This window comes from Dasypus novemcinctus, chromosome 3 (genome assembly GCF_030445035.2).
Source record: "Dasypus novemcinctus isolate mDasNov1 chromosome 3, mDasNov1.1.hap2, whole genome shotgun sequence".
In the NCBI taxonomy this organism is placed as follows: domain Eukaryota; kingdom Metazoa; phylum Chordata; class Mammalia; order Cingulata; family Dasypodidae; genus Dasypus; species Dasypus novemcinctus.
Window position 1 is genome coordinate 50,629,676 of NC_080675.1, and position 22,521 is coordinate 50,652,196.

Here is a 22,521-nt window from a genome sequence, read left to right on the forward strand (position 1 = left end):
AAACAACTATAACAGGAAAGAGCAGATAGGACTCATAGCAGCCGTCATTTATTAAATACTTTCAATATGCCATTTGCTGTTCTGGGGTGCTTTGTATGAGTTCACTTATTTATTCCTCATAACCTCCTTTTAAGGTCTGTAGTATTAATCAAATTTATGAAGAAAGAGAAACCCAAAGCCACTAGTTGTTACTCTCCCAAGGTGACAAAGCGAGTAAGGGGTAAAAACCAGGATTGAACTCAGCTCAGGATGACTCTATTGGCAATCCTGACTCTATTTATTATAATTAATTTTACTTTAATCTTTAGCATCTTACAATAGAAAATACACATAGTGCACAAAAGAAAATCAACACATATTCCTTGATTGTCTACTATCAGAAGTGGTATAAAGGAGAAGAAAAACTTGGTCTTTATCTATAAGCATTCATAGTTTAGCTGGAGCCAAAGTAATATACACAACATAACTACAGAATAGGTGGAAGTGTTGGAAAGGGGGAAGGGGACATTGTGGAGGTACACCAAGGAATACAGTAGGTGGAAACAATGGATTAAATGCACACGGAGCAACAAGGATATATCCTAGAAGCATGGTGATGAGTGAAGAATGTAAGAAACAGTGAATTATAACAATGCTGTTTACATATATTTCAATATATATGTATATTTGTAACAGTGGGTGGAGATCCATACAATAACTGAAAGTGTCAAATTCTCATATTGGGGAGTTCTGCCACACTCTCTAATGGGACAGCAAGAATACCCCAAGTACAGGGGCAGTGATTACTGAAGGAGGATGGATCATTAACAGGCCCTTGATATTGATGACTGTACTTATGAACCTTTTCTTTTGAAATGGAAACAGCCTAGTATTATATATTGCCTAGGAGTTACCCCTTGAGAGCCTCCTTGTTGCTCAAATGTCGCCTCTAAGCCAAACTCAGCATATAAATGCATTACCTCCTGCGCCCCCTCCCCCACCAGTGTGGGACATGACTCCCGGGGACGAGTCTCCCTGGCACCAAGGTATTACTACCAAGCACCAACTAGCAATACACCTGGAAAAAGACCTTGACCAAAAGGGGGAAAAGGTAAAGATAAGTGAATTTATATGGCTAAGAGACTTCAAAGTGAGTTGGGAGGTCATTCTAAAGGTTAGGCTTATGCACATCTTAGCAGGGCCTCATTGACTGCCAAGTAAATATTGCCTCAAACAGGGGGGCTCCTGAGGGCAGTGTAGACATCCAGACACTATAAGCAGGGCTGACAGCTCAGGAGTTTGGTGCCCTGCTAGTGGACCCTACTTTGGAATTTATGTTCCCCAGTGTGACAGAGTTGGACTCAATTGTGGTTTCCCTACACATGATTCTTCTGTCCCTTCTATTTAAACCTATTGTTAGTACTATAGTTGATAGGTATATGTCCAAGAGACTTAAATCTTTGGGCTTTCCATGTGCCAGTTGGGCCCTGAGTCTCAACAGAGTTGCAACGCTTTCTCTCCGTATCATAGGATTCTCCTTGTTGTCAATCAACAAGGAGATGTTGACAATGACCATCCCAAGGAACAGAGAGAATCTCCAACTGCAAGCAAGATAATCACATCCATCTGCCCCATGGATCTAAGCCCCCTCTCAATTAGAGGTGGAGTGGGCATCACCATCCCAGAATCTTCAGGATTGGGGAAAGAACGATGGACTAGAGTAGACTTACTGTTATTCTACTATATACTATTATTCTAGCAATGGAAGAACTTTTATCATTGATGTGGAGGCAGTGGTCACTGAAGGTTCTGAGGGGAGAGGGAAAAATAGGTGTAATATGGGGGCATTTTGGGGACATTGGAACTGTCCTGTATGATGCTACAATGACAGATACAGGCCATTGTATATCTTGCCATTACTTTAAAAATTCTGTGGGAGAGTGTTTAAACTATAGTGTAAACTATAATCCACACTTAGTGGCAATGCTCCAATATGTGTTCGTCAATTGTAACAAATGTACCACACTAATGAAGGATGTCGTTAATGTGGGAAAGTGGGAGAGGGGTAGGGAGTGGAGCATATGGGAATCCCCTAAATTTTTTATTTATGTAATCTATCTTAAAAAATTTTTTTTAAGTATATTAAAAAACATATATGCATAGAAGGTCATGCTTATTTTGCAAGAAAACATGACAAAAAGATACACATTAAATATATTAAAGTGATTGCTTATGGTGGGGAGCGGAATAAGGATGTGTTATAGGAATAAGTGTACTTGCACAACCAGTGATGCAAATGTGCCATAAACTGAGAATTACAATGAACTAAATAGATGGCACCTGAAGTAAAAACAAAAAGACTAATTGTTGGAACACTATTAGAATGCTATAGAATAACATAAATATCATGAGCATGGAACAGACTAAGTGCAATAGGGATTCAGAAAAGGGAGAAATCTGCAAAGGTATCCCATTTTGGAGAAGGTGTCCTGCACTGAACCTTGGAAGAAGGGTGGAATTAGATCCAGGAGGTTGGTGTACAGAGGTCAGTTTTGTTTTGTTGTCATTGGATCCCCAGTACTTGGCACCGTGCTTGCTGATATTTATAGAGCATGTAAGGCAGACATGGCTTGTTTCCAGAATGTCATGAATGAAAATCAGAGATTAAAATGAGCATGGTATGGGCATAAGGAAACACAGTAATGAGATAATTTTGTTCAATTATTCTAGCCAATGAAGCATAGAAGAGGCACAGATAGATTAAAATGATCTTAAAAAATTCACCTGTATGGTGTTTTCTATGGCTTGTAATTAATTACACATGCTTTGCCTTAGACTCACTTGTCAGCAGTCCAAGATAAAAAGGCAACTTTGTCAAAGTTCATTTTTTCAGTTAGTCAAAAGCTATAAAACCAAGAGTTCACACCAACTGTTTTGAAAGTGTTTATTATCCTGCTCTGCCATCTCATTTCCTAATCATTACCTTGAATATCCTTTTGAAATAGGAAGGAAACAATGTGTTCATTCTACCATTGCTGAACTTGAGACATAAATGGGTTTGTGCAATGTGACAGCTCTTGAGTGGTAGAAGAGTTACTAGAAGCTATGGTTTTAGAGTTAGTCTGCTCAACTACTGGCTGCATCTGTAAGTTATGTAACACCTTAGTCACAATCAGTTATTCAGAAGCAGACTTAATACTTCTTGTCCTATTTTTAAACTTCTTATAAAGATGGTTTAATATTGAACATCAATTTTATAATCTGCTCCTCAGTCAACAATATAGTTTGACATTTCCCCATAACAAAACATTTATCTACAACTTGATTTTTTAAAGTCATAGTGTGGATACATAATTTAGTTATCTGGGACCATACCCTCTTTATACATTCATTTATTCAATAAACTTATAAGGATAGTTGAATAGGCTGGATATGTTAGTCAAAAGAATAATTTGGTATATGGATAGCCATAATGGAATTTTCTACTGGGCTTCCAGGAACATCTCTATATAGAGACTCTAAACTCTTTTATGTGTCTGAGACCTTGAAAAGGAAGGAAGGAAGAGAGGGAGGGCTAGGGCTATTAGTTTTCCCAGCATCTTACCAGATAAGGGATGCCAAAGGGAAGCCCCTGAACCAAAGCATTTGGTGGCACTTGTGGTTCCCTCATGTGGCCAATACCTACTCCAGAGTCCTAATGGAGACAGAGACAGCTATCACAAGAATGTTAGATATTCCAGTTGATCTCTATTATCCTATTTTTAAAAATTTTTACTGAGGTATATATATAATTGATGTACAATAAACTGCATATATTTAAAGTGTACAATTTGCTAAGTTTTGGTATATGGACACACTTGTGAAACCATGATCACAATCGAGAGAGAAAATACATCCATCACCCCCAAGTTTCCTTGTGCCCCTTTATAATCACTTCTCCCTGCCCACTGCATTCCAGGAGACCAGTGATGTGCTCTGACACTATAGATTAGTGTGCATTTTCTAGAGTTTTATACAAATGGAATCATATAGTTTATATGCTCTTATAGTGCTGGTGGGAATGTAAAATTACTTTAGAAAATAGTTTGTCATTGTCTTAAAAAAATTAAACATACAACTACCAAATGATACAGCCATTCCAGTCCTAAGTATTTGCCCTAAGGAAATAGAAGCATATGTCCATACAAAGATTTGTACATGAATGTTCATAGCAGCTTTATTGAAATAACTCCAAACTGAAAAAAAAAAAAACCCAAATGACCATCAACAGGTGAATGGAAGAATTATGGTACATTCCATACAATGGAATACTGCTCAGCACTAAAAAGGAATGAACTATTGTGGTGGTTATGCTAATGAGTCAACTCAGCCAGGTAATGGTGGCCAGTTGTTTGGTCAAGCAAGCACTGGACTAATTGTAATAAAAGGGCATTTCATGGACTTTAATCATCAGTGAGTTGATTGCCTAGATGGCTGGTTACATCTACAATCAAATGAGGAGACTGTTGTTAGCAATGAGTGATGTCTCATCCAATCAGTTGAAGGCCTTAAAAGGAGAAGTGATTTCAGCATTCAGGGAGAGAATCCCCATCTCTACTTTAGACAGTTAGTGTCTCCTGGGGAATTCAACAAGGACCTTTATCTGAGTCCCTGGCTTGCAGACTTCCTTACAGAATTCGGACTCATGCATCCCCACAGTTGCGTGAGGCAATTTTATAAAATCTCATACGATTTACAGATATTTCCTGTCAGTTCTGTTTCCCTAGAGAACCCTGACTAAGACAGCTATTGACACATGTAACAACATGGATGAATCTGAAAGTAAACAAGCCAGATCTTCTGGGACTGGAAATTTCTTTTTGGGAATTTTTTATAACAAATTCAATTTCTTTGATGGTTATAGGCTATTCAGATTGTCTATGTCATCTTGGTTGAGTTTCGGTCATTTGTGGCTTTCATTTTGATGATTTATTCTAAGTTGTCAAATTTATGAGTATGAAGTTGTTCATAGTATTCCCTTATCTATTTAATGGCTGCTTGATCTGTAGTGATATTCTCTATTTCATTCTGGATATTGGTGATTTGTGTTATTTCTCTTTTAATTTTTGTCAGTATGTCTAGAGGTTTAATCATTTTGTTTTTCAAGAACAAATCTTTTAATTGATGTTCTCTATTGTTTTCCTATTTTCAACTTCATTGATATCTGCTCCCATCTTGTTATTTCTTACCATTTGCTTGCTTTGGGTTTATTTTGCTCTTCTTTTTCTAGTTTCTTTAGTATGAACTTCAATTATTGTGTTGAGACATTTCCTCAATTCTAGGGTAAGCATTTAGTGTTAACATTATTCTCTTGGCACTGCATTACCTGGATCCTATATTTTTTATGTTTTTTTGTTTTCATTCAGTTCTACATATATGGTTTTAAAATTTCTTTTGAGATTTCCTCTTTGATTCGAAAATTATTTTAGAAGTGTGGGGTTTCTTTTCCACATGTTGCAATTTTCCTGTTGTTTTTCTATCACTGATTTCTAGTTTGCTTCCATTGTGGTCAGAGAACACACTCTTTTAAATTTGTTGATGTTAGTTTTATGGTCCAGGATATATGCTATCCTTTTGACTGTTCGATATATTCTGCTGTTGGATGGAGTGTTTTATATATGTCAATTAGATCCTGTTGATTTCTTGTCTTGCTCAGACACTCGCTATCCTTATTGATTTTCTGTCTAGTGTTTCTGTTCAGTTGCTCAGAATGAGGTGTGGAGGTTCTCAACTATTATTGTGGACTTGTTTATTTTTCCTTTCAGCTCTGTCAGTTTTTACTTCATGTATTTTGAGGTTCTGTTGTTTGGTGTGTACACATTTAGGATCATTGTCTTCCAAGTGGATTGATACTTTTATCATTATGTGATGCTCCTCTTTGTCTCTAGTGATTTTCTTTGCTCCAAAAGTCTACTTTATTGATTATGAATGTAGCCATTCCTGCTTTTTAAAACTTAATTAATGTTTGCATGGTATATATTTTGGCTTCCTTTTACTTTCAACTTACTTACATTGAATTTGAAATGAGATACTTGTAAGCAGCATAGTGGGGGTAGTAATGAGTTTTTAAATCTACTCTTCCAATCTCTACCTTTTGATTATCTATTTAGGCCATTTACACTTCAGGTAATTTATATTTTAGTACTTAAGTCTGACATTTATATTTTGCTTTTTGTTTGCCTACTCTGGTTCATGTTCCTATGCTTCTCTCTTCTTGTTTTCCTGTGGTTTATTTTCAACACTTTTTAGGATTCCACCTTGATTTATATGGAATGTTTTTCAGCATGACTCTTTTATAATTTTCATGGTGGTTGCTCTGTATATTGTAATATACATATGTGACTTTTTTTAAATTATTTTTTTTTATTTTTAAAGAAGCTTTAGATTACATAAATGTTACATAAAAAATATATGGGATTCCCATATGCTGCACCTCCTCCCACACTTTCCTACATTAACAACATCCTTCATTAGTTTTATATATTTTTTATAATTGATGAACCGATATTGAAGTATTGCTACTAACCATGGACTACAGTTTGCAGTTGACACTTTGTCCTGCACAATTTTGTAAGTTATGACAAAATCTACAATGCCCTGTATCTGTCACTACAATGTTATGCAAGACAAATCCAATGTCTCCCAAATGCCCCCATATTACATCTATTCTTCCCTCTCCCACCTCTCCGAACCTCTGGTGGCCACTGTCTTTACATTAATGATGAGTTCTTCCATTGCTAGAATAGTAAAAAGTCTATAGTAGAATAATAATAAATCTACTTTAGTCCATTGTTCATTCCCCAATCTTGAGGATTTGGGGATGGTGATGCTCACTCTGCTTCTAAATGAGAGGGAGCTTACATCCCATAGGGCAGATGAATGGAGCTATCTTGCTTGCAGTTGCAGACACTCTGTTCCTTGGGATGGGTATTGCCCATCATCATCTCCTTGTTAGTTGTCGTGGGTGAGTCCAATGAACTGGAGAATAGGTGTTGCAATTCTGCTGAAATACAGGTCTCAACTGGCACATGGACAGACCAAAGATTTAAGTCTCTGGATATATATTTATCAAATATAGTGCTAATTATGGGTTCAAAGAAAAGGGACAGAAGAGTATGTGTAGAAAACCTATAAATGAGTCTAACTCTATTACACTGGGGAGCATAAATTCCAAAGTAAGGCCCACTGACAGAGTGCCAAATTCCTGAGCTGTCTGACCTCGTAGTTTCCGGATATCTCTAGAGCCCTCAGGAGCCCTGCTATTTGAGGCACTGTTTACTGTGGCAGTCAATGTGATCCTGCTGAGACTTGCATAAGTGTAATCTCTGGAATGAACTCCCAACTCACTTGAAATCTCTTAGCCATAAACACTCATTTATATTTACCATTTTCCCCTTTTGGTCAACGTCTTTTTCCAGATGCATTGCTGGTTGGTGCTGGGCAATAACACCTCGGTGCCAGGGATGCTCATCCCCAGGAGTCACGTCCTATGCCAGGGGGAAGGTAGTGTGTTTATATGCTTAGTTTGGCTCAGAGAGAGGCCACATTTGAGCAACAAGGAGGCTCTCAGGAGGTAACTCTTAGGCAATATACAATACTAGGCTAAGTTTCAATTTCACAAGGAAAGGTTCATAAGTACAATCATCAATGTGAAGGACCTGGCATAATTTTATCTCTTCTTTCACTAGACACTGCCCTTGCACTTGGGGAATTCTTACTATCCTATTAGAGAATGTAGCAGAACTACCCAGGATGGAATTCAATATTCTTTCAGTTATTGTATAGAAAGATTTTCACCTACCAAGATAATGTTCCATAAACACTTGAACGTATTCATATGTCTTAGAGGCATGGCCCAGGTGAACTCCTTCCCATGTGTTCCCACATCACTGACACCCTACACCAGTGATCCTCCCCTGCCACGCTGTGACCTTTCTATGATCCAAAACTTCTGCAAAAATGAAGCCAATAAAATAACAAATGAAATTAATAAGAAAATGAAATAATAATTTGAAAAATAACCAATAAAATACAAAAAATTTAAAACAGCTTGAAATTTTAAAAAGTTTAAACAATTTTAGACCTTCTGTCTTTCTTCACTGTAAGGTCCATTATATGTACAGTGACATTTTCTTCCATATATTGCCCTAGTGTCTTATTATTTTCATTTTCTCTTCAAAGAAGCTTTAGGATACAGAAAAGTCACACTGAGAATACAGGTGATTCCCATAGACCTTACACCCTCCCCCCACCTTTCTCCTTTCCCTTATTAATAACATTTTACACGTGGATTGGCTACTAACCATAGTCAGTGGTTTACATTATGGTTTACATTTTGGATCGTACACTTTTATAGGTTTTGACAAAATTCAGTGTGGCCTGTATCCATTATTGCAAGATCATGCAAACAATATTAATGCCCTAAAAATGCCCTACATTCCATCTATTCTATTCTTCCCTCCCCTTTTCCTCAGAACCTACTTATTTCATATCAGTGAGGTCATGTAATATTTGTCCTTCAGTGCCTGGCTTACTTCACTCAACATAAAGTCTTCAAGATTCATCCATGTTATCGCATGTGTTAATACCGCATTCTTTTTTTACAGCTGAGTAGTATCCCATTGTATGTATATTCTACAGTTTACTTATCCATTAATCTGCTGATGGGCATTTGGGTTCCTTCCAACTTTTGGCAATACTGAATAATGCTGCTATAAACATTGGTGTGCATATATCTGTTCGTGTCCCTGCTTTCGATTCTTATGTGTATATGCCCATCAGTGAGAATACTGGATCATATGGCAGTTCTATAGTTAGCTTCTTGAGGAACTGCCAAACTTTCTTCCACAATGGCTGCAACATTCTACATTCCCACCAGCAGGGGATAAGTATTCAGTTTCTACAATTCCTCTCCAATATTGTAGTCCTCTGTTTTTTTAATAGTCACCAGTCTAATGGGTATAAGACAGTATATCATTATAGTTTTGATTTGCATTTCCCTAATAGCTAGTGATGTTGAGCATCTTTTCACGTGTTTTTTAGCCATCTGTATTTCTTCTTTGGAGAGGTGTCTATTTAAATCTCCTGCCCATTTTTTAAATCTTGCTTTTCTGAGATTTAGGATTTCTTTAATATATGCTGGATATTAGGCCTCTAACAGAGAGTTGGTTACCAAATATATTCTCCCATTGAGTAAGCTGCCTTTTCACTTTCTTTTTTTAAAAAGATTTATTTATTTATCCCCCCCTCCCTGCCCCAGTTGTCTGCTCTCTGTGTCCATTCGCTGTGTGTTCTTCTGTGACCGCTTCTATTCTTACCAGCGGCACTGGGAATCTGTGTTTCTTTTTGTTGCATCATCTTGTTGTGTCAGCTCTCCTTGTTTGTGGCACCTTTCTTGGGCAGGCTGCACTCTCTTTTGTACTGGGCAGCTCTCCTTATGGGGTGCACTCCTTGCATGTGAGGCTCCCCTATGTGGGGGACACCCCTACGTGGGGGACACCCCTGCATGGCATGGCACTCCTTGAGCGCATTAGCACTGCACATGGGCCAGTTCCACATGGGCCAAGGAGGCCCGGGGTTTGCAGGCCTCCCATGTGGTAGGTGGTTGCCCTATCCATAGGGCCAAGCCCGCTTCCTGCCTTTTCACTTTCTTGACAATCTTCTTTGCAGCACAAAAGTTACTAAATTTGAGGAGGTCCCATTTATGTATTTTTTCTTTCATTGCACATGCTTTGGGGGTAAAATTGATGAAACCATTTCCTACTACAAGATCTGGTAGATGCTTCCCTACATAATCTTTCAGGAGCATTATGGACTTGGCTTTAATATTTAGATCCTTGATCCATCCTGAGTTAATTTTTGTATAGGATGTGAGATGGTGGACCTCTTTCATACTTTTGAATATGGGTATCCAGTTCTCCAAGCACCATTTGTTGAAGAGGCCATTCTGTCCCAGTTGAGTGGGTTTGGTAGCCTTGTTCAATATCAGTTGACTGATGTGAGGATCTACATCAGAACTCTCAATTCAGTTTCATTGGTCAGTATGTCTCTCCTCAGGCCATTACCATGCAATTTTGACCACTGTAGCTTTGTTGTACATTTTAAAGTCAGGTAGTGTGACTCCCTCAATTTAATTTTTCTTTTTCAATATGTCTTTGGCTATTTGGGGCCCCTTGCCACCCAAATAAATTTCACAATTTGTTTTTCCAATTCAGTAAAAAATGCTCTTGTAATTTCTATTGGGACTGTGTTAAATGTGTAAATTAATTTGGGTGGGACAGACATCTTAATGATGTTTAGACTTCCAATCCATGAACAGGGAATATTCTTCCAGTTATTTAAGTCTTCTTTGATTTCCTTTAATAATGTTGTGTAGTTTTCTGCATACAGGTCCTTTACATCTTTAGTTAAGTTTATTCCTAGGTATTTGATTCTTTTGGTTGCTATTGTAAATAGAATTTTTTTCCTTGATTTCCTCCTCAGATTGCTCATTATTGGTGTACAGAAATCAGTAGATTTTTGTGTGTTGATCCTATATCTTGTTCCTTTACTGAATACATTTATAAGCATTAGGTTTGTTGTAGATGTCTCAGGACTTTTTATGTATAGGATCATGTCATCTGCAAAGAGTAAAATTTTTACTTCTTCCTTTCCAAACTGGATGCCTTTTAAATCTTTCCTTGCCTAAGGGCTCGTGCAAGTACTTCTAACACAATGTTAAATAAGAGTGGTGACAGTGGGCACTGTAGTCTTGTTCCAGATCTTAGAGGGAAAGCTTTTAGCATTTCACCAGTGAATACGATGTTTGCTGTGGGTTTTTCATGTATACCCTTATTCACGTTGAGTAAGTTTCCTTCTATTCCTATCTTTTGAAGTTTTTTTTTTTTTTAATTAGGAAAGGGTATTGCATTTTGTCAAATGCCTTTTCTGCATCAACAGAGATGATCATGTAGTTTTTCTTTTCTTTCAATCTGTTAATGTTATGTATACATTGATTGATTTTCTTATGTTGAACCATCCTTGCACACCAGGTGTGAAACCCACTTGTCATGGTGTATAATTCATTCAGTGTATTGGTGAATATGATTAGCAAGTATTTTGTTGAGGATTTTATCATCCAGGTTCATCAGAGAGATTGGTCTGTAGTCTTCCTTTATTGTGGTATCTTTATTTGTCTTTGGTATTAGGGTGATGTTGGCATTATAGAATTAGTTAGGCAATGTTCCCTTCACTTCTATTTTTTGGAAGAGTTTAAGCAGGATTGGTGTTAGCCCTTTTTGGAATGTTTGCTAGAATTCACCTGTGAAGTCATCTGGTCCTGGACTCTTCTTACTTAGTTTTGGACAACTAATTCAATCTCATTATTGTGATTGGTATGTTGTAGTCATCAATTTCTTCTTTCGTCAATGTTGGCTGCTTGTGTGTTTCTAGAAATTTGTGCATTTCATCTAAGTTATCTATCTTGTTGGCATACACTTTTTCAAAGTATCCCCTATGATACTCTTTATTTCTGTGGGACCAATGGTGATATCCCCTTCCTCATATCTTTTTTTATGTATTTGTCTCTTCTCTCTTTTTTACTTTATTAGTCTAGGTAAGGATTTGTCAATTTTATTAATATTATCAAAGAACCAACTTTTGGTTTTGTTAATTTTTTCTAGTGCTTTCTTATTTTCAATTTATTGAGCTCTGCTTTAATCTTTGTTATTCCCTTCTTTATATTTGCTTTGGGATTAGTTTGTTCCATTTCTAGTTCCTGCAGGTGTGCAGTTATGTTTTTAATTTTAGCTCTTTTTTATTTTTTTAATGTAGGCATTTATGGCTATAAATATCCCTCTCAGAACTTCTTTTGCTGCAGCCCATAGGTTTTGATATGCTGTGTTCTCATTTTCATTCATTTCAAGGTAGTTACTGATTTCTTTTGCAGTTTCCTACTTGACCCACTGATTGTCTAAGAGTGTGCTGTTTAACTTCCGTATCTTTGCATCTAATCTGGTTCTCTGTCCCTTACTGATTTCCAGGTTCATTCCATTGTGGTCAGAGAAATTACTTTGTATGATTTCACTCTTTTGAATTTGTTGAGAGTTCGTCTGTGGTCTAGCATGTCATCTATCCTGGAGAATGATCCATGTGAACTTGAGAAGAATGTATATCTTGCTGTATTTGGGTGTAATGTTCTGTATAGGTCTATTAGGTCTAGATCCTCTAGCACATTATTCAATATCTCTGTTCCTTTATTGACCTTCTGTCGAAAAGTATCAAAGTCCCCCACTATAACTGTAGAGGCATCTATTTCTCCACTTAGTTTTTCCAAAGTTGGTCTCATGTATTTTGACTGTTTTTTATTCTTGATAAATTACTCCTTTCATTAATATATACTATCTTTGTGATATGTATATGGGAACTCTTATATTTTTTAATGTAACATTTTGTGTGATCTATGTATCTTTAAAAAAGACAAAAATTTTGATTTAAAAAAAATATATATAGGGGCGGCGGATTTGGCCCAGTGGTTAGGACGTCTGTCTACCATATGGGAGGTCTGCAGTTCAAACCCCGGGCCTCCTTCACCCATGTGGAGCTGGCCCATGCGCAGTGCTAATGCACGCAAGGAGTGCCGTGCCACACAGGGGTGTCCCCCATGTAGGGGGGCCCCACGTGCAAGGAGTGTGCCCTGTAAGGAGAGCCACCCAGCGTGAAAGAAAGTGCAGCCTGCCCAGGGATGGTGCCACACACACAGAGAGCTGACACAACAAGATGACTCAACAAAAAGAAACACAGATTCACATGCCACTGACAACAACAGAAGCAGACAAAGAAGAAGACAAGCAAACAGACACAGAGAACAGACAACCGGGGTGGTGGGGGGAAGGGGAGAGAAATAAATAAATAAATAAATAATCTTAAAAAAATATATATATATATCTCTATATAGGGTCTTTATCTCTTATAATAGTTTTGCATTTAAAGTTTTTCCAATATGAGTATAGCTACTCCCACCAGTTTTGGTTATTATTTGCATGTAAAATTGTTTTCCAACCATTTACTTTCAACCTCTTTGTGTCCCTGGGTCTAAGGTGAATTTCTTGTAGACAGCATATAAATGGGTCATATTTCCATATCCATTCTGCCAATCTTTGCCTCTTGATTGGAGAGTTTAATCCATTAACATTCAGTGTTATTACTATCAAGGTGTTACTTACATTAGTCATATTTTCTTTAGGTTTATGTTGTTTTTATTTCTCTTTTTATTTTTTTAGTTATTCTATAATTTATAGTCAAATTTTAGTTATTTAGTTACCAATGATCTTCCTTCCTATATTCTCCTCCAACCATCTTTCTCCTGTTTTTTCCTTTCAACCTACAGAACTTCCTTTAGTATTTCTTGAAGGGAAGGCTTCTTGTTGACAAACTCTCTTAATTTGTTTATCTGTGAACCTAAAGAAAATATGACTAATGTAAGTAATGCCTTGATAGTAATAACATTGCATATTAGTGGATTAACTCTCCATTGCTTGATAACTCAGTGAATTTTCCCTGGATCCTTCTTTTAGGAGGTACGGGACTCAAACCAGGGACCTTCTACATGCAAGGCAGGAATTCCTCCACTGAGCTACACCAGCTCTATAGGCTAAATAGGCTTCTGAAAGCTTACCTGGCTCTTCCCAACCCCATTCCCTCAGACAAGGTGGACTTCTAACAGTTTTCATGGGCTGGGCTAGTTAGGCACCTATCTCTACCCCCTCCCTGACCTAGTGCCTCTTTCCCAGGATGGCTGGGTATGACAGCCTGCCTGAGCAGATCCCCCACTTCTCTCCTTGAGGCCACCTCAGTGCTGGCTGGGGTCCCCCCCGAGATTCAAATGGGGCTCAGGTTGCCAAACCCACCAAAAAGAAACCATTCTCCACCCTCCGTCAGACACTTCTTCCTCCCAGGGAACACTCCCTCTCACTCAGCTGGCTGGAGAGAGCCAGGGGTTCCAAAGAGGCTATTTGCCTTGTGGGTGGGGCTTATGTGCCCACCATTTCCAGCCACAGGGGGGAGCAACTCATGGTTTTCCTTTGGCCTCTTTGTCTCTTTGTCCTGCTCCCTCCTGGATGATGCTCAGCAACCTCCTGCTCTGTAGATCTCCAAAGCAGCTCCCTCAGGTAGGCTTTTGCCCTTTTCCAATGTTTTTTTGTGAGAGAGTTGAGCAATGCCTACCTACATCAATGTCATTTTCCTGAAGTCCCTCTATATGTGACTTTTGGTACCAACATTTTACCACTTATTATGAATTGTGGAAACCTCACTCCCATTTAGGACCTTTCAACTTCCCTACCTTTAAGTATCATCTTGAAGGGAGTGGGTGTAGGTCAGTAGTTTGAGTGCCTCCTTCCCATGCATGAGTTCCTGGGTTCAATCCCCAGTTCCTCCTAAAAGAAGGGATCCAGGGAGCAATCCACTGGAAATAAAAAAATAAAAAAATACTTGCACATTTTGAGAGTCACTGTAGTTCAGTGGTTGAGAGCCAACTTCCCAGTACCTCAAAAAAAATATCATTTTCTTGTGTTATCACCCGGTATTATAATTTTTGTTTCTATAATCAATAATGATTTATAAATCTCATGAAGAAAGGGATAATCTATTGTATGCATCCTTATTTCTACTCTTTCTATGGCTCCTTCTTCCTTCTTGATGCTCCCAGATTCCTACTTTCACAATTTTCTTTCATTTTAATCAATTCCTTTAGGCAATCTGTAAGGGTAAATCTGATAGTGATAAGTTCTTTTAGTTTTCCTTTATCTTAGAATGTCTTTATTTCCTCTTCATTCCTGACAGATAGTTTCACTGGATATACAATCTGTGGTTGTCAGTTCTATTCTTTCCAGTACTTGAAACATATTATGCCACTTCCTTTTGGCCACTATGGTTTCAAATGAAGAATCAGGCCCTACAAGTGATGCTAAAGAGAATTGTGGAGGTTAAAAGAAAAGGGCAGCAGACAACAGATTGAAACCACATGAAGAAATAAGGTTCTCCAATAAAGGTAATAATATGGGTAAATAAAAATGCCAGTATTATTGTATTTTGGTTTATAATTTCACTTTTTACTTTCTACAGATCTAAAAGGCAAATGCATAAAATGTAATGAGATATGAGTGGTTTTGAATTTATAATGTATAAACATGCAATTTGTGACAAGAACTAATACAGTTGGGAATCAGAGGGGTATAGAAACAGTTTGTGTATAACATTTAAGTTAAGTTTTAATCTAAGCAAATGAGAGTGTCATAGACTTAGGATGTTAAATTTAAGTCCAATGATTAATACAAAGAAAATATAGGAGAATATGCAATCACATAGAGACAGAAATTAAAGTACAGTTTGCAAGGGGCAGGGGTAGGGACTAGGGGTAATGAGAAATTAATACATAATGGGTGGGAAGCGGACTGGACCCAAAGGATAGGGTATCCACCTACCACCTGGGAGGTCCACGGTTCAAACCCCGGGCCTCCTTGACCCGTGTGGAGCTGGCCATGCGCAGTGCTGATGCACGCAAGGAGTGCCCTGCCATGCAGGGGTGTCCCCCGCATAGGGGAGCCCCACGTGCAAGGAGTGCACCCTGTAAGGAGAGCCACCCAGCGCAAAAGAAAGTGCAGCCTGCCCAAGAATGGTGCCGCACACACGGAGAGCTGACAAGCAAGATGACAACAAAAAGAAACACAGATTCCCAGTGCCGCTGATAAGGATAGAAGTGGTCACAGAAGAACACACAGCAAATGGGCACAGAGAGCAGACAATGCCGGGGGGGGTGGGGGGTGGGGGGTGGGAAATAAATTGAAAAATAAATCTTAAAAAAAAAATACATAGTGGGTGTAGAATTTCTTTTTGGGAGGATGGGCAAGTTTTAGTAATGGAAGGTGGTGAGGGTACCACCTTCCATTAAATATGCAGTTTTTAAAATGTAATATTCCATTAAATATCTAATATGTGTAAATATTAGTAATCCCTTGTTATGCTTAGTAGTGGTTAAGATGGGAAAGCTTATGTTGTATATCAATTTTAAAAAAAGAATGAGCAACTAAGGAGACAATGACAATTAAATGCAATATGCTATCCTGGATGAGGTTAGTAATGGAGAAGGACCAAAAGGACATATGAAAAAACTGGAATACAGACTATAAGCTGTATAATGTAAAATATCTTGAACTTGATAACTTTATGTAAAGTGATTACATAAATGAATATTCTTGCTCTTAGTGAAAAGTACATGGCAGTATTAAGTGTTCATGTAGCATAACATATAAAACCTATACTCAGGTTAGGAAATGGGTTGATAAATAGTCAGATAGACAGATGGACTAATAGACTGATGGATGAATAGATAGTATAATGCAGCAAATGCGGCAAATTTTTAAAATGGGTAGATATGGGTATCGGGGGAAAGAGATATGTCGGAATTTTGTGTGGGGTTTGTAATACTTTTGTGACTGTTCTGTAAGTTCGGAAGTTTTATAATTAAAAAAAAAAATTATCTTTCTGCCCTCTGAGCCCCTCCATTCTGGTTTTTCAGTCTCTCAACTGATTGGATGAAGAGATTGCTCACATTGCTGAGAACAAACCAAACCAAATACAACCTCCTACTATGAGTATGGATTTTCTTCTTCCTTTAGTTTTGTCAATTTTTGCCATACATATTTTGAGGTTATGTTTTTTGATAAAAAATAAAAACTTTTGAATTTTCTTGATGAACTATGTACTTTTTAAATCATTATGAAAGGTCTCTCTGTCTTAGTAATTATATTAGTCAGGGTTCTCTAGGGAAACAGAATCAACAGGAGATATCTGTAAATAGTGTGAAATTTTATTAAATTCTTTCATGTGACCATGGGGATGCACAAGACCAGATTCCGCAGGCAGGCTGCAAAGCAAGGGCTCCAATGAAGGTCTGATGAAGGTCCTTCATGAGCTCCCAGAGATGTTGGCTTGTCCATAGATGAGCTGGGAAATTCTCTCTCAATGCTGAAATCACTTCCCCTTTTAAGGCATTCAACCAATTGGATAAAACATCACTCATTGCTGATGGCAAGCTCCAGGGTTAATTGTAGATGTAATCAGCCATCTATGCAGTAAACTGACTGATTACTAAAGTCCATAAATGTCCGTATTACAATTAGCCCAGTGCTTGCTTGACCAAACAACTGGACATAATTACCTGGCTGAGTTGACACATTAGCCTAAACATCACAGTAAAACCTTTCATCTTAAGACCTATTATTGATAACACAACAAAGTCTAATATTACTTAGTACTTTTAAGTTCTTCCTGGATAATGTATGGATCTTAGAACTCTAATTCCATGTTAGCTCCAATTTATACACTACTATTGTCATGTAATTTATTTAGCCCCTCAAAGCTATTTTTATATAGTAATTATTCATTTAGATTTAACCATTATTTATCTTTTTCATTAGTGTTCATTCTTTCCTGTAAGCTTCTTCTGGGACTTTTTATTATTTCCTTTAATGAAAATCTGTTAAATTTACTTAGTTTTTATTTATTTGAAAGTGTCTCTGATTTTATTTTTGAAGAACTGGCTTTTGGAAAAGTCTGGTGTGATGGTTAATTTTCATGTTAACTTGACTAGGTTTGGTTTCCAGTTCTGTGGTCAAACATTGGCCCACTTGTTACTATGTTGTTATCTGATAGATGAGATTTACAACACAAGTCAGTTGATTTTGTCTATAATCAACAAAGGAGACTGCCCTCAGCAATGTGAGCAATCTCATCATCTAATCAGTTGGAAGACTGAAAAGCCAGAATGGTGGGTTTCAGATGTCAGAGAGTCAACCAACTAGTTCCAGAATTTCCAGCCAATTAGCTTCACCTGGGGAATTCAGACTAAGGTCTTTAGCATCACCTTGACTGGAGTTTCCATCTTACAGTCTACCCTGTGGAATTTGGACTTCCCAGCCCGCAGGGTCATGTGAATAAAGTTCTTAGAAAAAATCTCTTTAGATATATATATATGAATCTCTTCATATATATAGACTGGTTCTGTTTCTCTGGAGAACCCTGACATAGCTTGTGGTTTTCTTTTAGCAATTTGAAAATATCATTCCACTGATATATGGTTTCTACTTTTTCTGTTGGATGTTAGCTGTCAGTTTAATAAAATTGTTGCTTCTTTGAAAGCAATGTCTTTTATGCCATTTGACTGTTTGTATTCTTTTCTTTTTCTTTTTCTTATGACATGTTAAAGTATGACTTTCTTTTTATTTTATCCTGCTTGAATTTGGCAGGGCTTCATGTCCCTTAAAAACTTGGAAAATTCCCAGTTGTTATTGCCTCAAGTGTTGGTTCTGCCCCATTTTCATTCCTTACCTTCTGAAATTCCAATTACATATATGTTAGACCTTCTCATTGTAACCCTGTATGTCTCTTATTCTCTTTACTATAATTTCCATTCTTCTGTCTCTCCATTTTTCCAATCAGATATTTACTTCTGACCTAACTTCTAGTTCACTAATTCTTACTTCAGCTATGTACAATTTCTATCAAATACATTCACTGAGTTCTTGAACTTGATTAATGTATTTTTCAATAGATTCTTTGTACAGTTTCAAATTCTGTGCTGTAGCTCTCAATCTTGAATTTTATATCTTTAAACATACTGAACATAATCATTTTAGTGTCTGTGTTCAATAACTCTTTGATCTGAACTCTGTGTGAGCTTGTTCCTATTGCCTGTTATTTTTCTTGGGATTTGAACATGTTTTGTCTCCTCAGATGCTCTGTTTTAGATTGACTGACAAACATTAGATATGAACAATTGTAAAATAATTTAAGGTTGGTTCTGAGAGTATTTACAACATATGCTCTGGTAGTGGCTAGGCTCACTAGAAATCCAAGGTCACCTTAATTCCATTTTGGGGACTGAGAAGATTCCCAAGTAGATCTATTTTTTAGTTTGGCCTTATAATTAGGATGTAGTTCTTGGAGTCCCTGTCCACTATATGGTAAGCTACTAGGATCTTTCCTCCTTGGAAAGCATTGAGATTACCATTTTTATCTTTCTAACTAAGCAGCAAGGCTGCCAAAGCATTACTTAGCTTCTTAGACTCGCAATCACCTCTTCTGAATTGGCAAATGGCTCTTAGAAGAAAATCAGCCTGGATGCTGAGTGTAGGTGTGATTGATTGAATTATGTACCTCAATTTATATATGTTCTTGGCCTTGATCCACATTCCTGTGAACTCACTATAAATGGGACCTCTTGAAAATGTTATTTCAGTTAAGGTGTGGCCCAAGTGAATAAGGTTGGGCCTTAATCCAGATTACTAGAGTCCTTCTTAAACAAAGAAATTCAGACATACAGAAAGTCACTGTGAGGAGTCATAAGAAGGAACTGAGTTGAAACCTGGAAGAAAAAGGAGAGGACATTCCCCTGTGATGGGAAAGCCAAGGAACAATAAGGATTGCTGGCCAGCAAGAACGCTACTGACCCAGGGAAGAAGCAAGCCTTCCAGACTCCAAAAACCATGAGATAATAAATTCCTTACGGTTAAGCCAACCCACTGTGTGGTATTTGTCATAGAAGTCTGGATACTGAAACATCAGATCTCTAGGTTTCATTCTTTCCTTAGATCTCAGTATTGTACTCCTTCACTGCCTTTTTGGTTCTCTGATGCCTTTAAGCAAAATTAAAAATATTATTTTGCTCATATTTTGTAATTGTTCTTGGTTGTTCTGAATTATTCTATGCACTACTCAAAGTGAAAGTGAGTAAAGCAGAGAGAATTCAAGAGGTCAGTTTTGAACATATCAAATGGAGATATCATATACAAAGGTAGATATAAAGGTTCAGGGCTAAGTAGAGAGGTTGGGTAAGATACATGCATTTGAACACCACCAATTATTGATGAGGAGGCCTGGGCCCAATTGTTGAGAAACTCCAAACTTTAGATTCCCATAGAAAAGGAAAAGTAGTAAAAGGTGATCAAGAAGAAGTAGTCAGGAAATAGGAAGAAAACAAAGATAATGTGGTATATTAGTCAGGATTCTGACTGATTGGATTCTGATTGATTTATCCAACTAATTGGATAAAGTGTCACTCACTGCTGATGGCAATCTCCCTGACTGATATAATTATAATCAGCTATCTACAATTTACCACTGCAGTAAAGTCAACGGTGACTGAAGTCCGTAAATGCCCTTGTATTACAGTTAGCCCAGAGCTTGCTTGACCAAACAACTGGGTACAATTACCTGGCTGAGTTAACACAGTAGCCTAAACATCACATGAGGTATCAGGGAACCCCAAAATAAAAAATGATTCAAGGAATGATCACATGTGTCAAATGCTACTTGGCAGTCAAGCAACATGAGGTCATAAAAAGGACCAGTGGATTTGACAATATGGAGGTCAACAGTGACCTTAATACAATTAAAAAAAAAAAATTGGTGGCATAGTAGACATGGAATCTAGACTGGCATGGGTTGATGAGTAAATGAAAGTTGAAGAAACCTAGCCATGAAATGGAAAGAGATGGAAGCAGTTTGAGAAGGATGTGAGATCAATGGAAGGCATAGCACAGCATTACTACAATAGTGAAAATCTCTAAATAAAATGCCCATTGCTTGAGGACTGGTCCAGTAAATTGTTTTTCAATTCAATGTTATTAATCATCAAAACTGAACAAAAAGTGTTTTCAATAATATGAGAAAATTTTCCTACATGACAGGCACTAAAAACCATCTAAAACTGTCTAGCTAGTAAATCTTAATTATGTCAGTCTGCGATCTGAACTCAGATCTAACTCCAAACCCTATCCTCTTAATAGTTATACTATATTGCCACTAAAAAAAAAAACCTAACACACAAATCTCATGAATTCATTAACTGAAATGTAGCCTAAAAAGTTATTATTATTAGACTGAACTGTTCCTCATACTAAATAAAAGGAATAATAATAATAATAATACCTATTTGGTACATTTCAAATAACCTGAATCATTTTTAAAGAGAATACATTACTATATTACAATCTAGCGGGCTACTGAAGATTTAACTGGAAATGAAATAAAGGGTAGAGGAAATTCACATCTCAACTAATGCAGATTCATTGCTCATCCTTCTTAAAAGTACCTATAAAAAGTTCTTAGGCAGCAAGAGAATGAAAATAAAATTCTGATCACATTATGGTAATTTTCCTCACTCCCTTTTTTGTCCTTAGCTCAAGACACTTTAAGACACTATTAACTGATAACCCTGTAGGGTAAGTCACTCTTCAGAAGCAGCAGCATATTCAGCTGAAAAGAAAAATATAAGAAGCCAGATCTATGGAATGTCCTCTAGCAATCATACTCAGATTACCCTAACATTGCTAATCCTCTGAGTATTCACAGGATGAATGGAGGAACCCTTTTCTTTTCACGTATAACAAAAGGCTACTTGGAGAAGAGGGAAATTATTTTATTGAAAGATATTTTATTAAAGGTTTTTAAGGTTTTGGAATTAAGGTATAGGAAAAGAAAATGAATACATTATATGAAAACATTCAGACCATGTTAAATGTTAAAATAAAAAAAGCACAAAGTTTGAAAATATTATAAAAATTATATTTCAAATAAATATATATACATCATGTTTACCTTCAATAGGATTCATTATCATTACTTAAAAACACTGATATGTACATATTTAAGTATGTAAAAATGACATAGCCACTGACTTTTGCAATGTGAATCACCTACACACATTTAAGAAAGCATTAAAAAAACATCTAGACTTATACAAAAGTTTCATATTTTCCAAAGTCAAAGTTCACTATCTAGCCATATATAAATGTTTTATCATATTTCCCAAAGCCTACTATACCACAGTCCATAGGGCACAAATATTGGCCAACTAGTTTCTACTGTTTATGATAGACATAAAGTAATTTTTATGTTTTTTTTAAACCTATAAGATGGCTAAAAAATTAATTTTATGTTGCTTAACTTTTCTCAGGCATCTGATTTGGGAGGAAAATAGTCCAGTGAAGTTACTTTTCTAGGATGAAAAAATAAAACATCTCATTTGAAGACATTATGTTTAAAAGTTGAAATGGGCTCTAATACAAATGTATATGGAGAGGTTTTGAAGAATAAATTGGATATCCCAGGGGAGGATCAGCAGCTTGTACCGTAAGGTTTCTTAAAAGGAGTGGCTGAGCTTGTATACTGTAACGTTCCTCATCATCATTTGTGGCATAGAGCAATTCCCATGAAAGATTGGCCCACTGACCTCTAACAGCTTCAGCATTTAACTTTCCAATGTGGACCAATAATTCCTGAAGGGTAAGCACTCTTCCAGTGTAAACTCCCTTTAAAGTATAAAAAGAATACAGGGAAAAGAAATTACATTTATACCTTTACATTTTACTTATAAACTTAGGGGAAAATCCCCTTGCAGTTACGCAAATTTTCTCCCAAGATAAAAAAACAGAAAGTGGTGTGTTAAAAGGTACACAGAGTGCT

General features: G+C 37.0%; 1 protein-coding gene and 1 long non-coding RNA gene across 13 annotated transcripts in view; one reads left to right on the forward strand and one right to left on the reverse strand.

Moving 5' to 3' along the window:
• The first annotated feature begins 13,255 nt into the window (after positions 1-13,255).
• LOC131277926 (uncharacterized) lies at positions 13,256-18,212 on the forward strand. Its single transcript, XR_009184985.1, has 2 exons — positions 13,256-15,046; positions 16,574-18,212. It is a non-coding gene; the product is annotated as an uncharacterized lncRNA (long non-coding RNA).
• Positions 18,213-21,470: 3,258 nt separating this feature from the next.
• Positions 21,471-22,521, reverse strand: part of PCNX4 (pecanex 4) — a 47,254-nt gene continuing 46,203 nt past the window's right edge. For all 12 annotated transcript variants that reach the window (XM_071213900.1, XM_071213899.1, XM_058293337.2 and 9 more), the window contains one exon: positions 21,471-22,367. In XM_071213900.1, the coding sequence (XP_071070001.1) occupies positions 22,116-22,367 (252 nt within the window). In that variant the 3' untranslated portion in view covers positions 21,471-22,115. The remainder of the gene's footprint in view (positions 22,368-22,521) is intronic.